Below are 16,117 nucleotides of genomic sequence, written 5' to 3'. Positions count from 1 at the left end.
TAGATAATTTGCATGAAATGAATGAAAGCAGCAGCAGCAGACACCTTTTCATCCCCGGGGCCAAATCCCTAGGGAGCAAGCAGCCCAGCCAACAGCCGCTGTGGCTCAGGAAACACCTGCTCTGCTTCTTGCAGTGCTGGGTGGGGGTGGGGCAAGGAGGGTAAACTGTAGTGACAATTTTGAAACTTTGTTTTGTTTAAAACAACACAGCAATAGGGCTGGAGAGATGGCTCAGCAGTTGAGAGCACTGATTGCTTTTCCAGACGTCCTGAAATCAATTCCCAGCAACCACATGGCCCACAACTATCTGTAATGTGATCCGATGCCCTCTTGTGGTGTGTCTGGAGACAGCTACAGTGTACTCATATACACAAAATAAAAATAAAATAAATCTAAATCTAAAACAAAAACAAAAAAACAACCGCCCCCCCCCTTGAAATATTATAAGATTAGGTTTTCATTTTAATTCCAGGTGTGAGATATTGGGCTGCTTCAGACTGTCCACAGCAGCTGACTATGATTTGCCTCGTGCTCTAGCAAGGGTGTGATTTTTGCCAGCTGCAGATAGTTTCTGTGAAGTGGGACATTTGGAATTCTGGAGACTTTTCAGAGGGTATATATAAATGCTAGGGCCCTGAGATGTAGGGTAGATTGTTGGTTGTTTGGTGGTGGTCATTGGTGGCCACCATTCATTAAGTAATCATATGCAAAGAAGAAACAACACGAAGTTAGATATCCTGATGGCAAAGATCAGACTTGCCCCCAAGGAACTCAATGCATCCAACCAGCAGGAAGTAGCCGAGCAATACCATCGCCTGCTTTCCAATCCCTGACTTTAGTCAGAGAGCTCTTTCCTTTTGTCTCTATCCTTTTTAATTCTCCTATCTAGGCTTAGGGGTTTGGAGAAAAAGGTGGAAGAAAGAAGAACCCACAAAGCAGCACAGACCAGCTACAATAAGCCTATGTTTGGAGTCAACAGATCCAAACTTCTTAAACGCTGCTTCTTGACAACACAGAGCCCATGCAGGTTCCCAGGCCTCTCTGAGCATGCTCGGCTTGCAAGTCATTTAGTAGTTAAGTGTTGCCAATGGGAACTTGGACATAATGACAAGCTGACTCTGGGACAATGCCACCCTTCCCTCTCCAGACCCAAAGATTTATGTCACCGCTGTTCCTTCGTACTCTCTAGGGTCAGCAGAGCAAAATTAGTGACAGACAGAAGGAAGAAAATTTGGATGTCTCCTAGGCTGACACTTCTGACCTCCAAGTGAGAACATGGAATGGGACGTGTATGTCAGAATCACAGAGGTCCATGGGTTCCCACAAAGCAAGGAGTGTGGGCAGGAACAAAGTCCAGCCTGTCCCCAGAATGTGCGTCTTGGTGCCAGTGGCTATGCTCACACGCCTGCTGAAGAACAACCAGAAATGATTCCTTTGTTCTTCGAGGCCTCCTGTGCCTTGGCAAGGATCTCATGCATTCCCAGAAAGTATGTCATGTACACTAAGTCTGTCATTAGGGTCAGACCTGAGGTTAGCCTTGGAGAGGCCAGAGCCAGGGAAGCCTCAGAGGGGCCTTTGATGGTTTTACAGTAAAGGGAGGAGATGTGAAATGGTGACACAGAGGAAAGATAGACACACACACCCCTAAAGTGCCCAATGAGTGGGGAGAGCAGCAGCCTAGGCAAATGTGTGGACAGGTCCTGGGTCCTGCTCTGACCACCTCCCAGAAGCCAAGGAACTGGCATGCAGGCCTAGCCTTGGAATACAGGATTTCTAGTCCTTGTAGCCTCCCTTCCCCATCAAATCCAAGCCCACAGTTTATCTGTTCCTGCTTAAGACTGTGCTAGCTAGTTTTATGTCAACTTGACACGAGCCAGACTCAGAACCAAAGGAGGGGGACTCAATTGAGAAGATGCCTCAGAATATTGGCTTATAAACAGGCCAGCAGGGTATTTTCTTAATTAGTGATTGATGTCGGAGGGCCCAGCCTGTTGTGGGTGGTGCCATGCCTGGGCAGGTGGTCCTGGGTTCTGTAAAAAAGCAGACTGAGCAAGCCACGAAGGGCAAGCTGGTAAGCAGCACTGCTTCGTGGCCTCTGTGCCTCAGTTCCTGCCCCAGGTTCTTGTGCTGTCGAATTCCTGTCCTGATTTCTTTCAGTGATGAACTATGATGTGGAAGTTAAGTCAAATAAACCCTTTCCTCCCCAGCTTGCTTTTAGTCCTGGTGCTTCATCATAGCAACAGTGACCCTAACTAAGACAGAGTCTGAGCATCAAGAAGAATCTTCAGATCAGCAGAGGTCAGAAGGCCCCCTTATAGGACCACTGGAGGGCGTTGTCAGGGGAGACCATTTGAGGGCTGTTTCTGTCGCAAGTATTGTTTCCACTGGTTGATGATCACTGTGGAGGATGGCTGAGACTGTAGGGCTGCCTCCAGTTGGTAAGCATTGTTGGTTCCCACATGTGCTTTTCAGCATCCCAGACTGACCCACCTACATGGTCAGGCCACCCCAGGCAGTGGCAGGTCTCAGTGCCAGCCCCTATGGATGCTCAACCTTAGGGTTACAGGAACTCAGCACTGGAAACAATTCTCCATTAAACCAAACTGCTTGACCTCCCTGACCTCTGAGTTCCTTGCTGCAAAGTGGAGGTATGATGTGTACTCCCACTGGATGGATGGTGAGCAGAATGTCAATCCCAGTTACATCTTCATGCACAAAATGACGCGCTGACATAACACTGCATGTGTGGCCACTCAATATCCTCTGAAGGACAGCTACAGAGAGGTGTGTTAGGGTATGGCTGTACCAACTCTCTTATCTAAAACTCATTTGCATGGTTAATACTGATTGTCAACTTCCTGGGTGATTCTAGATTGTGTTCATTGAGGTTGGAAGATCCACCTTAAATGCAGGTGGCACCATGACATGGCTTAGGGTCTTAAAATAAAAAAAAAAAATAAAAAATAATAAAAAAAAAGAAAGCAATGTGAACACCAACTTTTATCCCTCCCTCTGATTCCTGACTGGTTCCCCTTGAACTGTAAACCAAAGAAACTCTCCCTCCACCAAGTTGCTTCTTTTCAGTCAAAGCAATGAGAAAAGAAACAGGCATACCCACAAAGCACTACCTGGCCTTAGGGACGACACTAGGCCTTGCCCTCTGATGACACTGAAGCTTGTTTTACTTGGCCAATAGCTTGTTAAGTCATGAGATTGAAGAAAGGATGGAAGAAGTGTTTTAGAATGCAGAGCTGGGAGGGTGCACACTTGGCTTCTTTTCAGAAAGCTGGACTTAACCAACAGAGATATTTCCAAGGGCTGGCAAGCTGGTGGCCTGGATGGTAGTTCTACCATGACTTTGAGTATGTCATTTCCTTTCTGCCCTAGTGGTTCTAGTTACAAAATGTTGATGACAGCTTCTGCCTCTCAGGTTAAATAAGGAGTAAGTGAGGTGAATGCGTAATACTCCTTGGGGTGCAGGTCTCACTCAGCAAGTTACTCTTCCTTCTAGCTGGGGGCTGCCAGGCCAAAGTGTGGGGAACAGAGGCCACTGCTCATCCCCTTTCCTGTCTAACCCAGGAAATAAGTTTGGGAGACAGCACAATTAGAGGGGAGGGGGCCAGAAAGACAAATGGTACCTTCACCAACTAGTCAAGTGTGGCTTGTAGCCAGAGCCCAAGAGGGAGATGGTGGCACCCACAAAATTGTCATTGAACGGGGACAGCTGAAGCCCACGGCTGGGGAACAGGCAAGAGCAGTGGGCAGGAAGTGTTGCCAGCCCTGGTAGCCAGTGTGACTAGCTTCTTCACCAGCCACAGGCCATATGTGGTAGTTAATAATGATTGTCAACTTGACAAGATCTAGAACCACTTAGGAGATAAGCTTTCTCTGTATGCCTGTGAGAGATTATTTAGATTAGGTTAACTGAGGTGGAAGACCCCACTTACATGTGGGTGGTACCATCCCTTAGGCTGAATATAAAACAGAAGGCAAACTGAGCATAGCATTCATTTCCACTTCATGACTATGTAAGCAATGAGGACTGCCAGTCTCCCGTTTCCTCTGCCATGCCTTCTCTACAATAGTGAAATGACTCCCCTGGAACTCTAAGCCAGAAGAAATCCTTTCTTCCTTAAATGGCTTCTTGTTAGGTTTTTGCTTTTGTAGCACTGTGAAAAGTTCTTAATATATAAAATTAGTACCAAGAAGTATAGCCATTGTGTCATAATCCTGACCAGGTGGTTGGTGATGCTGTGGACTGGCTTTTGGGAGGAATGTGGAGTTTGGATCTGTAAGCTTAAGAAGCCCTGAACTGCTGTAAGCTGGGCTTACTAGGCTGTTCTGCTGGGAAGATGAGGAGGCTGAAAGGAGTGAGGAGTGGGAGGGATGGCTCACGAGGTTTCAGAACAAGCAGGGCTCCTAAAGTAACTGGGTTATAGGCTGCTTGTGGGATCGTCTGGCAAAGAACCTGAACACATTCTGCCCGTGTTCTGAGAACTTGTGTGAGGCTGAGTTAAAAAAAACAATGGATTAATTCATGTGTTTGGTGGAGGAAGTCTCAAGCAGAGTGGTGACTGTCTGTGGCACGGTTCTTACTGTTCTTATCCAAATCTAGAGCAAAAAGAGTGATGGGGGAGGGGGAGATTAGAAATGTGCAGCTCAAACAAAGAAAAGGTTGTAGCTGACTCTCAACCTAATACAGGGGCTGTGACTGTGACAGGGGCTGTGATTATTTATGACTATGACTGTGACAGGGGCTGTGACTGTTCACAGGGGTTGTGCCTGTGGCTATGACAGGGGCTGTGACTGTGGCTGTGATACCCTCAGAGGGAAACTGAATGTACAAGGTGAGCCAGCTCAAGAGAGAGGCTGGGGGGTTTCCAGGGAACATTGCTGCAGTGGCAAGGCTACCTAAGTCCTCCAAGCCCAGACGATTCTGTCACAATCCCCAGATGCTACCAACGGAGCTTTAGATTTTGGTGTTTGCCATGCTGGGTATCAATTCTGCCCTGTCGCTGTGCCCATCCTCTGGGGATGTGGATATTTGCTCTGTGCTGGTTTATGTTAGGAGCATGGAACTTGGGCTTTGATGTTACAGGTGTTCACAGTGAAGAGGCGGCCTGAGTCTCAGATGGGACGAGTGCACTTACACTTTAGAAAGGATGCATTTTCATATCTATTTATGTGTATATGTGCGCATGTGTAAGTGAAGATACCCATGGAGGCCAGAAGAGGGTGTCAGATCCTCTGGAGCTGGAGTTACAGAGAGCTGTGAGCTGCCCAACATGGCTGGCTAGGATCTGAACTCATCTAGGAACTAGGTCTTCAGGAAGAGCAACAGTCCATTTTAACCAGCTCCTGAGCTTATACTTATGAACAGTATTGAAACTGTTAAGACAATGGAAACTGCTGAAGTTGGACTGAACACATTTTGCCTGTGAGATGCCATGAGACTACAAGAACAAGCAGGGGGAGGGGGGTTGCAGCATAAAAAGGGGTATGTTTGGGCGTTAAGAGACGGCACTGCGACAGTTACTACTGACTATTAACTTGGCAGGCTCCCTAGACTCACCAAGAAACAAGCCTCTGGTTTCCATGGTGAGGGATTATCTAGATGAGGTTGAGTGAGGTGGACTGACCTACACTAACTGTAGGCAGTGTTATTCCTCATGCTGGGGTCCTAGGCTGGATAAAATGGAGAAAGCAAGCAGAGCAAAGCTGAGCTGAGCATCCACCTCTGTGCCCGACTGCAGATGCAGTGACGGGCCAGCTCCCAACCGCCACACCTCCCCTACTGCCATGGAGGGTATCGCCTTTAACCATGCCTCCTCTACTGCCATGGAGGGCATCGCCTTTAGCTCTAAGTCCTAATAAACCCTTCCTTCTTTAAATCACTTGTCAGGCATTTTGTGGCAGCAAGAAGAAAAATAAATGATACATCAGACCCAGGCAAGGTCGTGTTTCAGGTCTGAAATGAAGTGTCTGAGGAGTGACAAGGGCCTCCTTTGTCTGTTTAGGGCTGAGGGGCAGTTTGGCAGGAGTTGCCACAAGGTTGGTTGCATATATGGTCTGGGAACTCACAAAGGCATATACAGAGCAGTGAGCCACATGGCCTGAGCAGGCACTGGCAGGATGCTAGATGCTCATCCAAGTCTCCACGAAGAGAGCCACGTATGTCCTAGGAACTGTGGTAGGGACTGAAGGTCTGCTAGACACAGGGAGATAAGGAGAAAGCAAAGTGTTTCCTATGTGAGTGGAGGAGGAAGCCCTCAGGCAGGTAAGCTGCTAGCACTTCTAGGAGCACACTGGCTAGACTCTGAGGATAGCGACATAGCAAAGGGCTGAGGAAGCAAACAAGATTGTTGCACACACCACAGTTTAACTAGGCTGAGAGTTCCCACCCAGGGCTGAGACCCCAAGCAGAAACAACACAGTGGTGCCAGTAGAGAGACATTGGCCTCCTTATCTGTAAGAGTATGGTTGATTGATTGCCTTCTACGTAGACACAATGAGCCAGCCATCGACTGCATCTTGAATACTGGAGAAGCTTGGATATTGAAAGGCAACATGCACATCTGAAAGAGGAGCATGCATGAAGTACTAAGCACAGCAGAAAGCTCTGTCCAGACCGCACAGCCTGCCTCCTGAGAGAGGATCAACAGTCTAGAGCAGATGCTGGGGTACAAGAGAGCTCAAGCTACTGTTTGGGAAGGACAATGAAGCCCCTTAGTGGTTGAGGGCACTGGCCGACTCCAGAGAATGTAAAAGCAGACTGCTTCACACCCCAAATCCTACTGGGGAAAAATTACAAACTGAGGGCCACTGAGATGGCTCAGAGGCTAAAGGAAGTTGCTGCGAGGACTGATAACTTCAGTTACATCCCCAGAACCCATGCAATAGGAGAACAGAACAGACTCCTACAAGTAGTCCTCTGACCTCATGCTGGGGCCCATACCCGAACACATGAACCACATGCCAATTAAATGCATCTGTGTAAAAACCTCCCCACCCCCACCCCAGGTTAAAAGCTGAGGTGTGAAGCCATAAAACACTGAAAACACTCTGTATGGAGAACTTTGCTAAACCGAAAAGAAACTGAATGCATACTGTCACATAAAACAAACTCAGAACACCCTCCCAGAAATCATAAATATGATCAGATGGTGGAAGTCTGCTCTTAACATTTCTGTGAGTCAAATGTCCTTGTGGCTGGTCTGCTCTGGTCATCTACACTGAGATGTAGGCCTTGTCAGGAATCAATTCTGGAGCCTGGAATGGAGGCTCAAGCCCTTGAGTCATAGCTGTTGGGATGATTGGGGCTCTCTTGAGATGGGCTGGACTGTCACTTCAAGTAGAGACCAGGGCTCCTTTCAGCCAGCATGGACTCTTGGGCACTTATACAAAGTTAAACCAGAGACCTAGGAAACATGGGGTTTCTCTTGTGATCACCTGAATGCCCGAGAGAGACTTTCTATGGTGATGCTAGCCGCCATCTTCAAATGCCACTGCCATTTGGATCAGCAACCTCCCACAATCTCCCTCCAAAAGCCAGCATCTCAGCATTGGTGAAGTGGGATGGGACAGAATTCATCAGCTACTGTGCAGCTGGTCTACAGATCTGGGAATCCTGGCTTTCCTTTACTTGTTAGAAACTCAGGGCTGTGTGGTGAGAACCAACAGCTTTACTACAGGCATTAAGGAAGTCTTTGTCCTCGCTAACAAAAGACTTCTAAGTAATCAACTCTACTATCCAAACACTTCTAACCGAAGCTAACAAGCCATTTCCCAGAAGAGAAACAGACAGGTGTTGGGCAGAAAATAAAATCCCTGCCTAGCCAAAGCTCAGAACTGTGGCTGAGGTCCTGTGCACCTTGGATCAGACAGGGCTGCAAACCAGAATTGAGGGGGACAGACTCTCTTTTGTCTATGTCATAAGCCTTGGATGCCAACACAGCTAGGGTACTCTTTCTATGACCCTGTTGACTGAGAGTAAGTTTGTATTCTCCCATATCTGCTTGTTGAGGGCTCTGCTCTGCCCAGCGCTGTAATTTTCCTTCACGATACTGGCATTGAACCCAAGGCCTTGAGCATGCTGCGCAAGGACTTTGCCACCGAGCTACATCTACAGCTTGTCTTGTGTTCATCCTCAGTACATTATCTCTATCCAATGCGCGTACTCGCGTGCGCACACACACACATACACACACACACACGTAGCTTTTTTCTCTTCCTTTTTATAAATTAAACCTTAATATAAAGACTCTAATTTTTAAAAAGTATAGAGTCATTCCCCCATAGCCTCTTTAAAAGACAATATCTTGTTATGCAGACCAGGCTGGCGTCAAATTCACAGTAATTCTTCTCAGTGTCCTGATGTCTGAGATTAGAGACATATACAACCATGCCTGGACTGAGCACATTCTTTAAATGCAATGAGGGTGCTTTATTTGAGTTGTTTGTTTATTGATTGATTGATTAATCTAATGTGTTTAGATTTTTTTTTTTTTTTTTTTTTTGCCTGTGTGTGTGCCTGTGCACTACTCCAATGCCTGGAGAGCCCAGAGAGGGTGTTGGACCCTCTGGGACTAGAGCTGCCAATGGTTGTGAGCTGCCATGTGCAGGCGCCGAGAATCAAACCGGGGCCCTCTAAAAGAGAGGCCAGTATTCTTAAGTTCTGAGCCGCCTCTGCAGCCATACTATATATTTTTTAAATTAGTATTTTTTAAAATGAATATTCTTTAACCCCTCATTTGTGTGTGTGTGTGTCACGGTGCACAGTGCATGTGCAGAGGTCGGAGAATAATTTAGGGGGTTTGCTTCTTTCCTTGCATCATCATGTGGGTCTTAGGGATGAAACTCAGATTATCAGCCCTGGCAGCCACCCTGCTTGGTCCTTTATTTTGTTTTTTTTGACATTTGACTTTGAAAAGAATCTCATTATCTAGACCCAAGTTAAGTTAGAATTTGAAATCCTCCTGCCTCTATGTCCTATTACCATGCCTGGCTGCGTGTACTTTTACTAAGTGATGGTATGGAGCATCACAGGGGAAGAGTGACGGGCTCAGTGGTAGAACATGTGCTTACCATGTGACAGGCACTGAGTCTGAACCCAACATTTCCCCCAAAGAGGGAAATTAAAATCAGTAGCACTGTCAAATGAAATAATGTCATGCTGTAAGACACAAACAGGTGGAATACAATACTATACAGTCCCCAAGAAGATGACTCAATCTTCCGGGACTTGTGGAACAAGGTCTGCATTAAGAGAAGCAGAGAGCTGCAGAATAGAAGGTGTGCTTCATTTCTAGTGTTTTTGTTTTGTTTTTTAAAAACATGATATATGCATGTTCACTTGCAAACAGAAGGTATTGAGGGCTGAAGTCAAGGCTTAGCGGCAGGCACTTACAAAGCTATCTGGCGTCTCATTAACAGTGGTTACTCTTGGGTCCATAAACCTGATGCTGAGAGGTGATGGAGTTAAGACACTAAATATATATTTCTATACTGCTTCAATGTTTGTACCAAGTAGGTCCTATACTTATAATAAAAAGTAAAATGATACTAAGGTAAGTGTGGGTAAATAGAAGGAAGTGTCCTAGCAGCCAAAGATCTGAAGGCTTGTCCTGGCCTAACTGATAAATGACCAGACCTTCATACTATCACTTCCTGTCTGTTCGAGCCTTGCTTTCTCATCTGCTTAAACAGGCTGCTGTTCTCCAGATAAAGCTTCCTGCACATGAGCTGGCCCACTAGACCTATCCTGGAGGCCTAGAATTTTGCCTTCCTGAAACATTTGACCCACTTTCCTGTGGGCCGGAGGGACGTGCTGAGAGGCTCAGAGGCTGTGTCCAGTGCTCTGGAGGAAAGGCACTCTATGTAGATTGCAGCTGGGATAACCTGAGATGACTAGGAAAGGGTTCTTCTGGGTGGCAGAAGGTGCTGACATCCCAGTGGAATGCTGAGCCTACAGGACTCCTTCCCTCCTCCCAGGACACCTCCTAATCAACACGATTCATACCTCAAGGGGCTGCCACTCGCCAAGGACAAACACATGCAGGCTCTTTATGTCCGGGTCCTTGTGGAAGATGTTGGGCTTGGCATGGTGTTGGAAATGTCGATGGTTCCACCAGTTGGCTGAGGCACCCTGTAAGGGGAGAGGAGTTAGGTGAGCCACAAAGACCAGTGAACCAGTGATGGGCCCTGATGGGAACCAGGTCCTGGTACCCGCATCACCAATAGCCAGCTTCCCCGTCATACATGGGGTTTGTGCCTGGAGTCCCTGGAACTCAAACTGTAACTCTGCCACTTCTGAGCCCAGAGTACTGTTCAGTTCTGAAAGAAGTCCAGTCACTTCTCCAGCCTCAGTTTTCCCAGGACTGACCAAGGAGAAAGCACTTCAGAAAGAGTGGTCCCTCTACCAGGGACCAGCAATTTCCTTCCTGACTTGTGGGCCAAAGAAACTAGGGTATTTACACACACACACACACACACACACACACACACACACACACACTCTCTCTCTCTCTCTCTCTCTCTCAAAGAATTCTCAAAAATAATCAGGACAGGAACAACTCAAATGTCCACGAACCAAAAATACAACGTGATATCCTTACAACAGAATGGTTTAGGCAAACTATAAAAAGGAATGGACTGGGTCAGTAAGAGGGCTCAGTGAGTAAAGGTGCCTGCCACAAAGCCTGACACCCTGGGTTCAATCCCTGGGACTGACTCATGGTAAAAAGAGAGAACTGACTCCGGAAAGTTGTCCTTGGACCTCTACATACATGTTATGGTGCCCCTTCCCCTAAATAATAAATACATAAATAAATGTAAAAAAGCTTTTCTGTTAGAAAACAATAGGCCCCTAACACATGATATAAGCACAGATGAACCCAGAAACACCACACAAAGCAAAAGAAGCTGAGAAAAGAAAAAGCAAAAAAACCAAAATTCTACTCCTCATGATCTCAGTGATGTGAAGCCCGGTGGAAGACAGTTGGTGGCTGCCCAGGTATCCCTGGTCAGTGAGCAGTGAAGAGGAGACAGGGCTGGGGTACAGTGGCTAAGTGGCTATGATTTGTGGGGGTTTAAGCTGTGGGTGATAACGATGCTCTAAAATTGTAGGCCAGAGGTGTCAATGAAATCTTCTGCAAGCTGCTCCACGCATTCACTTGAAATGGGCAAATGGCCCTCTGTGTATCTTATATATATCAACACCACTATTTTATCCAAACATTTCCCAAGGATCAAAGGCCTTCATGTATCACCTGAAACTGCCAGAGGAAAATATAGGGAAACACTTCAAAGTGTATTTTTCTGAAAGGGCTTGGCAAGAATGAGACAGAATGGGAGACAACCTTTGTTGGCTATTCATCAGACAGAAGAGTTACAGCCAGAATGCATAAAAAGGCTACAATATGAGACATCAAGAGAATAATCCATCCAATAGGTAGACAGATGAATTTATGAGTCTGTTGTCAGAGAAGCAAGTATAAACGGCCCATCTATGAAAGAAACACTCACCATCCTCAGCAACTGAGAAAACGCAAGTCACCACTATTCTGAGACTCCATCTCATCCCTGCCAAAACAGTCACCACCAAGGAGACAAACAACAGCCTCCTGCACAGATGTGACAGGTGTGCCACTTGGTCTTCATGTGGGTCCCCCAAAACTGGTGTGTGGGCTGTCCCTGAATCTGTTGCATGTCTGTGAATCCCCTCCCCCTAACCAGGCTGCCTTGCCTGGCTTTGGTGGGAGAGGACAGACCTAGCCCTGCAGTGACTTGATGTGCCAGGGTGAAGTGATACCAGGGGAGCCTCTGGCTTCTCAGAGGAAAAGGGGAGGAGGGAATGGGGGAAGGAGCAGTGGGAGGAGGGACTAGGCGGAGGAGGGATGCATACTTGGATGTAAAGTGAATAAATAAACTAATGAGAAAAAGAAAACAAACAACAAATGCTTATGAAGGTGTGTGTTAGGGTGGGGGTGGGAATGTAGGTTAGTCTAGCCAGTAGAGAAAAGAGCATAAAGATTCAAAAAAAAAAAAAAAACTAAAATAAAAAGTAAGTACTGCATGATCCAACTCTACCATTCCTGAGATAAATATCAGACAGACTCTAAGTCAGCACATGATACCCATGTTCACTGAAGCGCTACTAGGAACAGCCAAGAACACCTGTAAACCCAGAACTTGAAAGGTAGAGGCAGGAAGATCAGGAGTTCAAATAAATAAATATGAGTTACGGAGTCTGCCCGGGCCCCTTTCAGTGGGTGAATGGATAAAGAAAAATATGATATATACTCAACAGAGTATGATTCAGTCATGAAGAATGAAATTATGTCATTTTCAGGAAAAGGCACAAAAACAGAGATCATGTAAGTGAAATAAGCCACACATTTTCTCTCAGACATGGACTCCAGATTTTAAAATAAAGATATTAAGGTAAAGTGAGACCATCTGGGAAGGAGTGAGACCGGAAGGAGAAGAGAAGCCAACACTAGGACGTGGTAGAGGGTGAGTATGAATGGCGTCTCTTGCACATGGGAGAAAATGCCCAATAAAATCTAGTATTTCCTACAAGTCACAATGCTGAAAAGTTAACATAAGCCTACAAAGAAAGGAGGGAAGAAAAGAAAAAGAAATAAGAGAGAGAGAGAATAGTTGATTAGGGAGGGATCCTAAGTGTTCTGGGGAGTGTGGGGGGAGTGTATCTCAGTTGATATAGTTCTTGCCTGCCCTGAGCCCCTTCCAATAAATGTGGTCTGATAGCCAGGGAAAAGCCAATATTTAGATGACACTGTGGTCCCACAATACAGGAAAAAGGGGATCTTTGTATTAATTGGAATGCCACAGGCTACTACTCTATCACTCGTTCTCAAAGCCTTCCCCAGAGGTGTGTCACTCAACAAAGTTGCTAAGTGGTCCTAGCAAGACTCAGGTCTTTTCTGCCCTTTCAGCAGGTGAAATGGTGGCCCATGGCCGGCTCTGACCCTCTGTGAGCAGGTCTATTTGCTCAAAACAAGCTTCTCACTTGTGGAGTGTTTTGGACACAAACAGTGTCTGGACACTGAGAACATGGATGGAGATAGGAACAGCTGTCGTCTCTGCAGCGACCTCTGGCCCCTGTGTGCAGCAGGCTTCAAAATCCCTCACAGCAAAGAGCAGCATGTCAGAGTCTGGAAAAGGTCCCAGGCTTATGGAGTCAAATGATGTGTTTACATCCGAAAGCCAGAAGGAACACAATTGCCAAGAAAAGCATCAGAAGGAAAAGTCCCTGACAGCGACACTGAGGACAGAGGATGTTAACAAGCCAGCGGACAGCCCACCAACCTAGAGATATTTGTGAGATGAGGAGTGAGAGTCATGGAGATGGGACACAAACTTTGGACTTTGGACTAGGCACCAGGATATTTTGGTGGTTTATGCTGTCTTTGTCACTAGGCAAAGCCCTACCTATCAGCAATTCCTCCTCCATGGCACAGTGGTGCCTCATCTACCGGAGGAGCAATGATCAGCCTTCCATGTTCTCAGAATGAAGACTGAATGAATGGTATCTGCTCCAAGCCTGCTGGGCTGGGCCCAGGGGAGACTGTGGTGAGCCGAGAGATGATGTGACTATCTGGGCCAGGCTGCCTTGGCCTCTCATATCCTAGGACTGGGTCACAGGGTGCAGCAGCAGCACACCTGGCAAGAAGTCTCCTTCGCAGAGGTGCAGCCAGCAGAGCTGGGCAGTCATAGCATGGCCTGGGGCATGAGAAACAGCATGCACTCCAGCAAATGCACCTATAATCCTTTCAAAATCTACGCTGGGGTTCATCTTGTTTTCAAGTGAGACACTTTCGGACGCACTTAGATATTTTCAATTACTTTATCTTATATCTAAATGGAGGTCTGACCAAAGGACTGGAGTCACGGCTTGGTGGTAGAGCACTTACCCAGCATGAGCAAGGCCCTGGCTTCCTTCAATCCTCAGCATCACAAAGTTTTTTTTTCTTAATAAAGGAAAGGTATAATTTTTTTTGTTTTGATATAAATAATATACTTTTAACAGACTTCAATTTTTGAACATTTTATATTTTGGTGTCCTGGAGTTAAAAGGATTGCTCATTTAAGAAATGATATGTCGGGGCTGGTGAGATGGCTCAGTGGGTAAGAGCACCGACTGCTCTTTCGAAGGTCATGAGTTCAAATCCCAGCAACCATATGGTGGCTCACGACCATCTGTAACAAGGTCTGACTCTCTTTTCTGGAATGTCTGAAGACAGCTATAGTGTACTTATAGATAATAAATAAATATTTAAAAAAAAAGAAAGAAATGATATGTCAAGGCTGGGCATGGCAATGTGTGCAGTGAATCCCAGAACTCGGGAAACAGAGGCAAGCAGGTGGGCCTCCGTGAATTTGAGGCCAATCTAACCTATGTGGTGGTGGTGGGGAGGTCAGAGAGAGAAAAAGAGAGAGAGAGAGAGAGACAGAGAGACAGAGACAGAAAGAGAGAGAGAGAGAGAGAGAACACCACCACATATATAGATATAGGAGTGCATGTTTGTTCTTTGAGAGAGGGTCTCATTTAGCCCAGGCTGGCCCTAAACTTGTAATGTAGCATAGTATGGCTTCCAGCTTCTGACCTTCCTCCTCCAGATCCTGGGTGCTGGGATCATCTGTGTGCACCACACCCAGTTTATATGGTGCTGGGGATGAACCCAGGGCGTCAAGATACTCAACAAGCATTCTACCAACTGAGCTACATCCCCAGTTCCCAGAGTTCCAATTTTACCAGCAAAGGTTTCTATAAGGAAGCCAGCCCTCTGTCCTGCCCTTGTTTGTCTGATATAAGAGCCGTGTTTCAAGCTGTCCATCAAGGACACAAGACCTTGAGCAGAAAAGGCCCTCAGGACCCTGCCAGGACCTGGAAACAGAACACAGTCTATCTTTGTCTATGGCCTGGGGAGCACAGGGGTAGTGAGTAAAATGTTTCTTTCCTATGGAGAGGAGGATTTTAAGCCACAGAGGGCAGTGCAGAATGAAACAATGCACTTGTGTGTGTCCCCTCTTGAGGTTCTGGGAAGAGTCCAGGTTCCCAGCCTCTGAGGCTCAGGTCCAGGTAAACTGTTAGCTGGGAACTCATCGCTGGCTCACCCATAATCCAATCCACAGCTGGCCAGCCAAGGGTGCAGTGGGGGGCACACAGAGTGGAGATTTTTAACCTGGAAACAGGACCCTTCCCCAGCTGAGGGCAGGAGGGTAATATTAGGGACCCAGCGTTTCTGAGGAAGCAATAGTACTGACTGTGGGAAGCACTAGGGTTTGTTTGAGAGAGTATGTTACGGTTTGAATATGGCATATCACCATGAACTTGCGGGTTGAATCCGCAGTCCCACACGGACGGCACTGTTTCAGCAGATGGTGGGAAGAAGTATTCAGTGAAAGGAGGGATACCTTGGAAAGTTCGGTCTGCTCCCTGGACCCTTTCTTCCTCCCTGGCTCCTTCCTGCTTGCCTTGAGCTAAGTGGCTTCTGCCACATGCTTCTACCAGCAGGGTTACTGTGGGCCCAGAATTAACAGAGCTGGGGACTGTGGAGTGACACTTTTGAAACCACAAGCTACTGAAAGAAGTCTTCCTTCTCCTATGTTGCTTTTCCAAGTAGAGGGGACACCAGTCAGCTCAGCTCAAGGTCACCGGCAAGGTTGGCTTTATGGACTCACCTAACTTTAACACTTCTCTCCATGGGTCACGGCCTCGTGAGCATTTTAATCAACTTGCCCTTGGGTTTAATTAAGTATTACCTAATTTGATGTCACTACTAAAATGACAGTAGAGGTGATTTGCCATTCCTGATTTATAATGGCCTTGGATTCTGAAGCAGCAAGCCACAGCCATTAACCAACTGTCACCCTACACTGTCTTCTGTTGCTAAGCTGTGACGTTTGGTGTATGAAGTTACATACATTTTAAACATGGAATATTTTCTATTTACAGAGAGATATTCTAATGGGATGGTCACTCAGGCTGCTGCTGATACACACACACACACACACCATCCTTCAGACTCTCCTTTCCTTCCTTTCCTTTCTTCTTTTATTGTTCGTGACCACTGAGCTATCTCTCCAGCCCCAA

The 16,117-nt window shown here is 46.6% G+C and overlaps 1 protein-coding gene across 1 annotated transcript in view; it reads right to left on the bottom strand.

Moving 5' to 3' along the window:
- Fads2 (fatty acid desaturase 2) overlaps positions 1-16,117 on the bottom strand; it is a 38,414-nt gene that overhangs the window by 9,283 nt on the left and 13,014 nt on the right. Inside the window, exon 5 of the mRNA XM_021152362.3 lies at positions 10,019-10,144. Within this exon, the coding sequence (XP_021008021.1) occupies positions 10,019-10,144 (126 nt within the window). The remainder of the gene's footprint in view (positions 1-10,018; positions 10,145-16,117) is intronic.

This window comes from Mus caroli, unplaced genomic scaffold (assembly GCF_978045245.1).
Source record: "Mus caroli unplaced genomic scaffold, Mus_caroli_1 scaffold_20, whole genome shotgun sequence".
Lineage (NCBI taxonomy): Eukaryota > Metazoa > Chordata > Mammalia > Rodentia > Muridae > Mus > Mus caroli.
The sequence above is the reverse complement of the archived record's forward strand: the minus strand, read 5'-3'. Positions and strand labels throughout refer to the sequence as shown.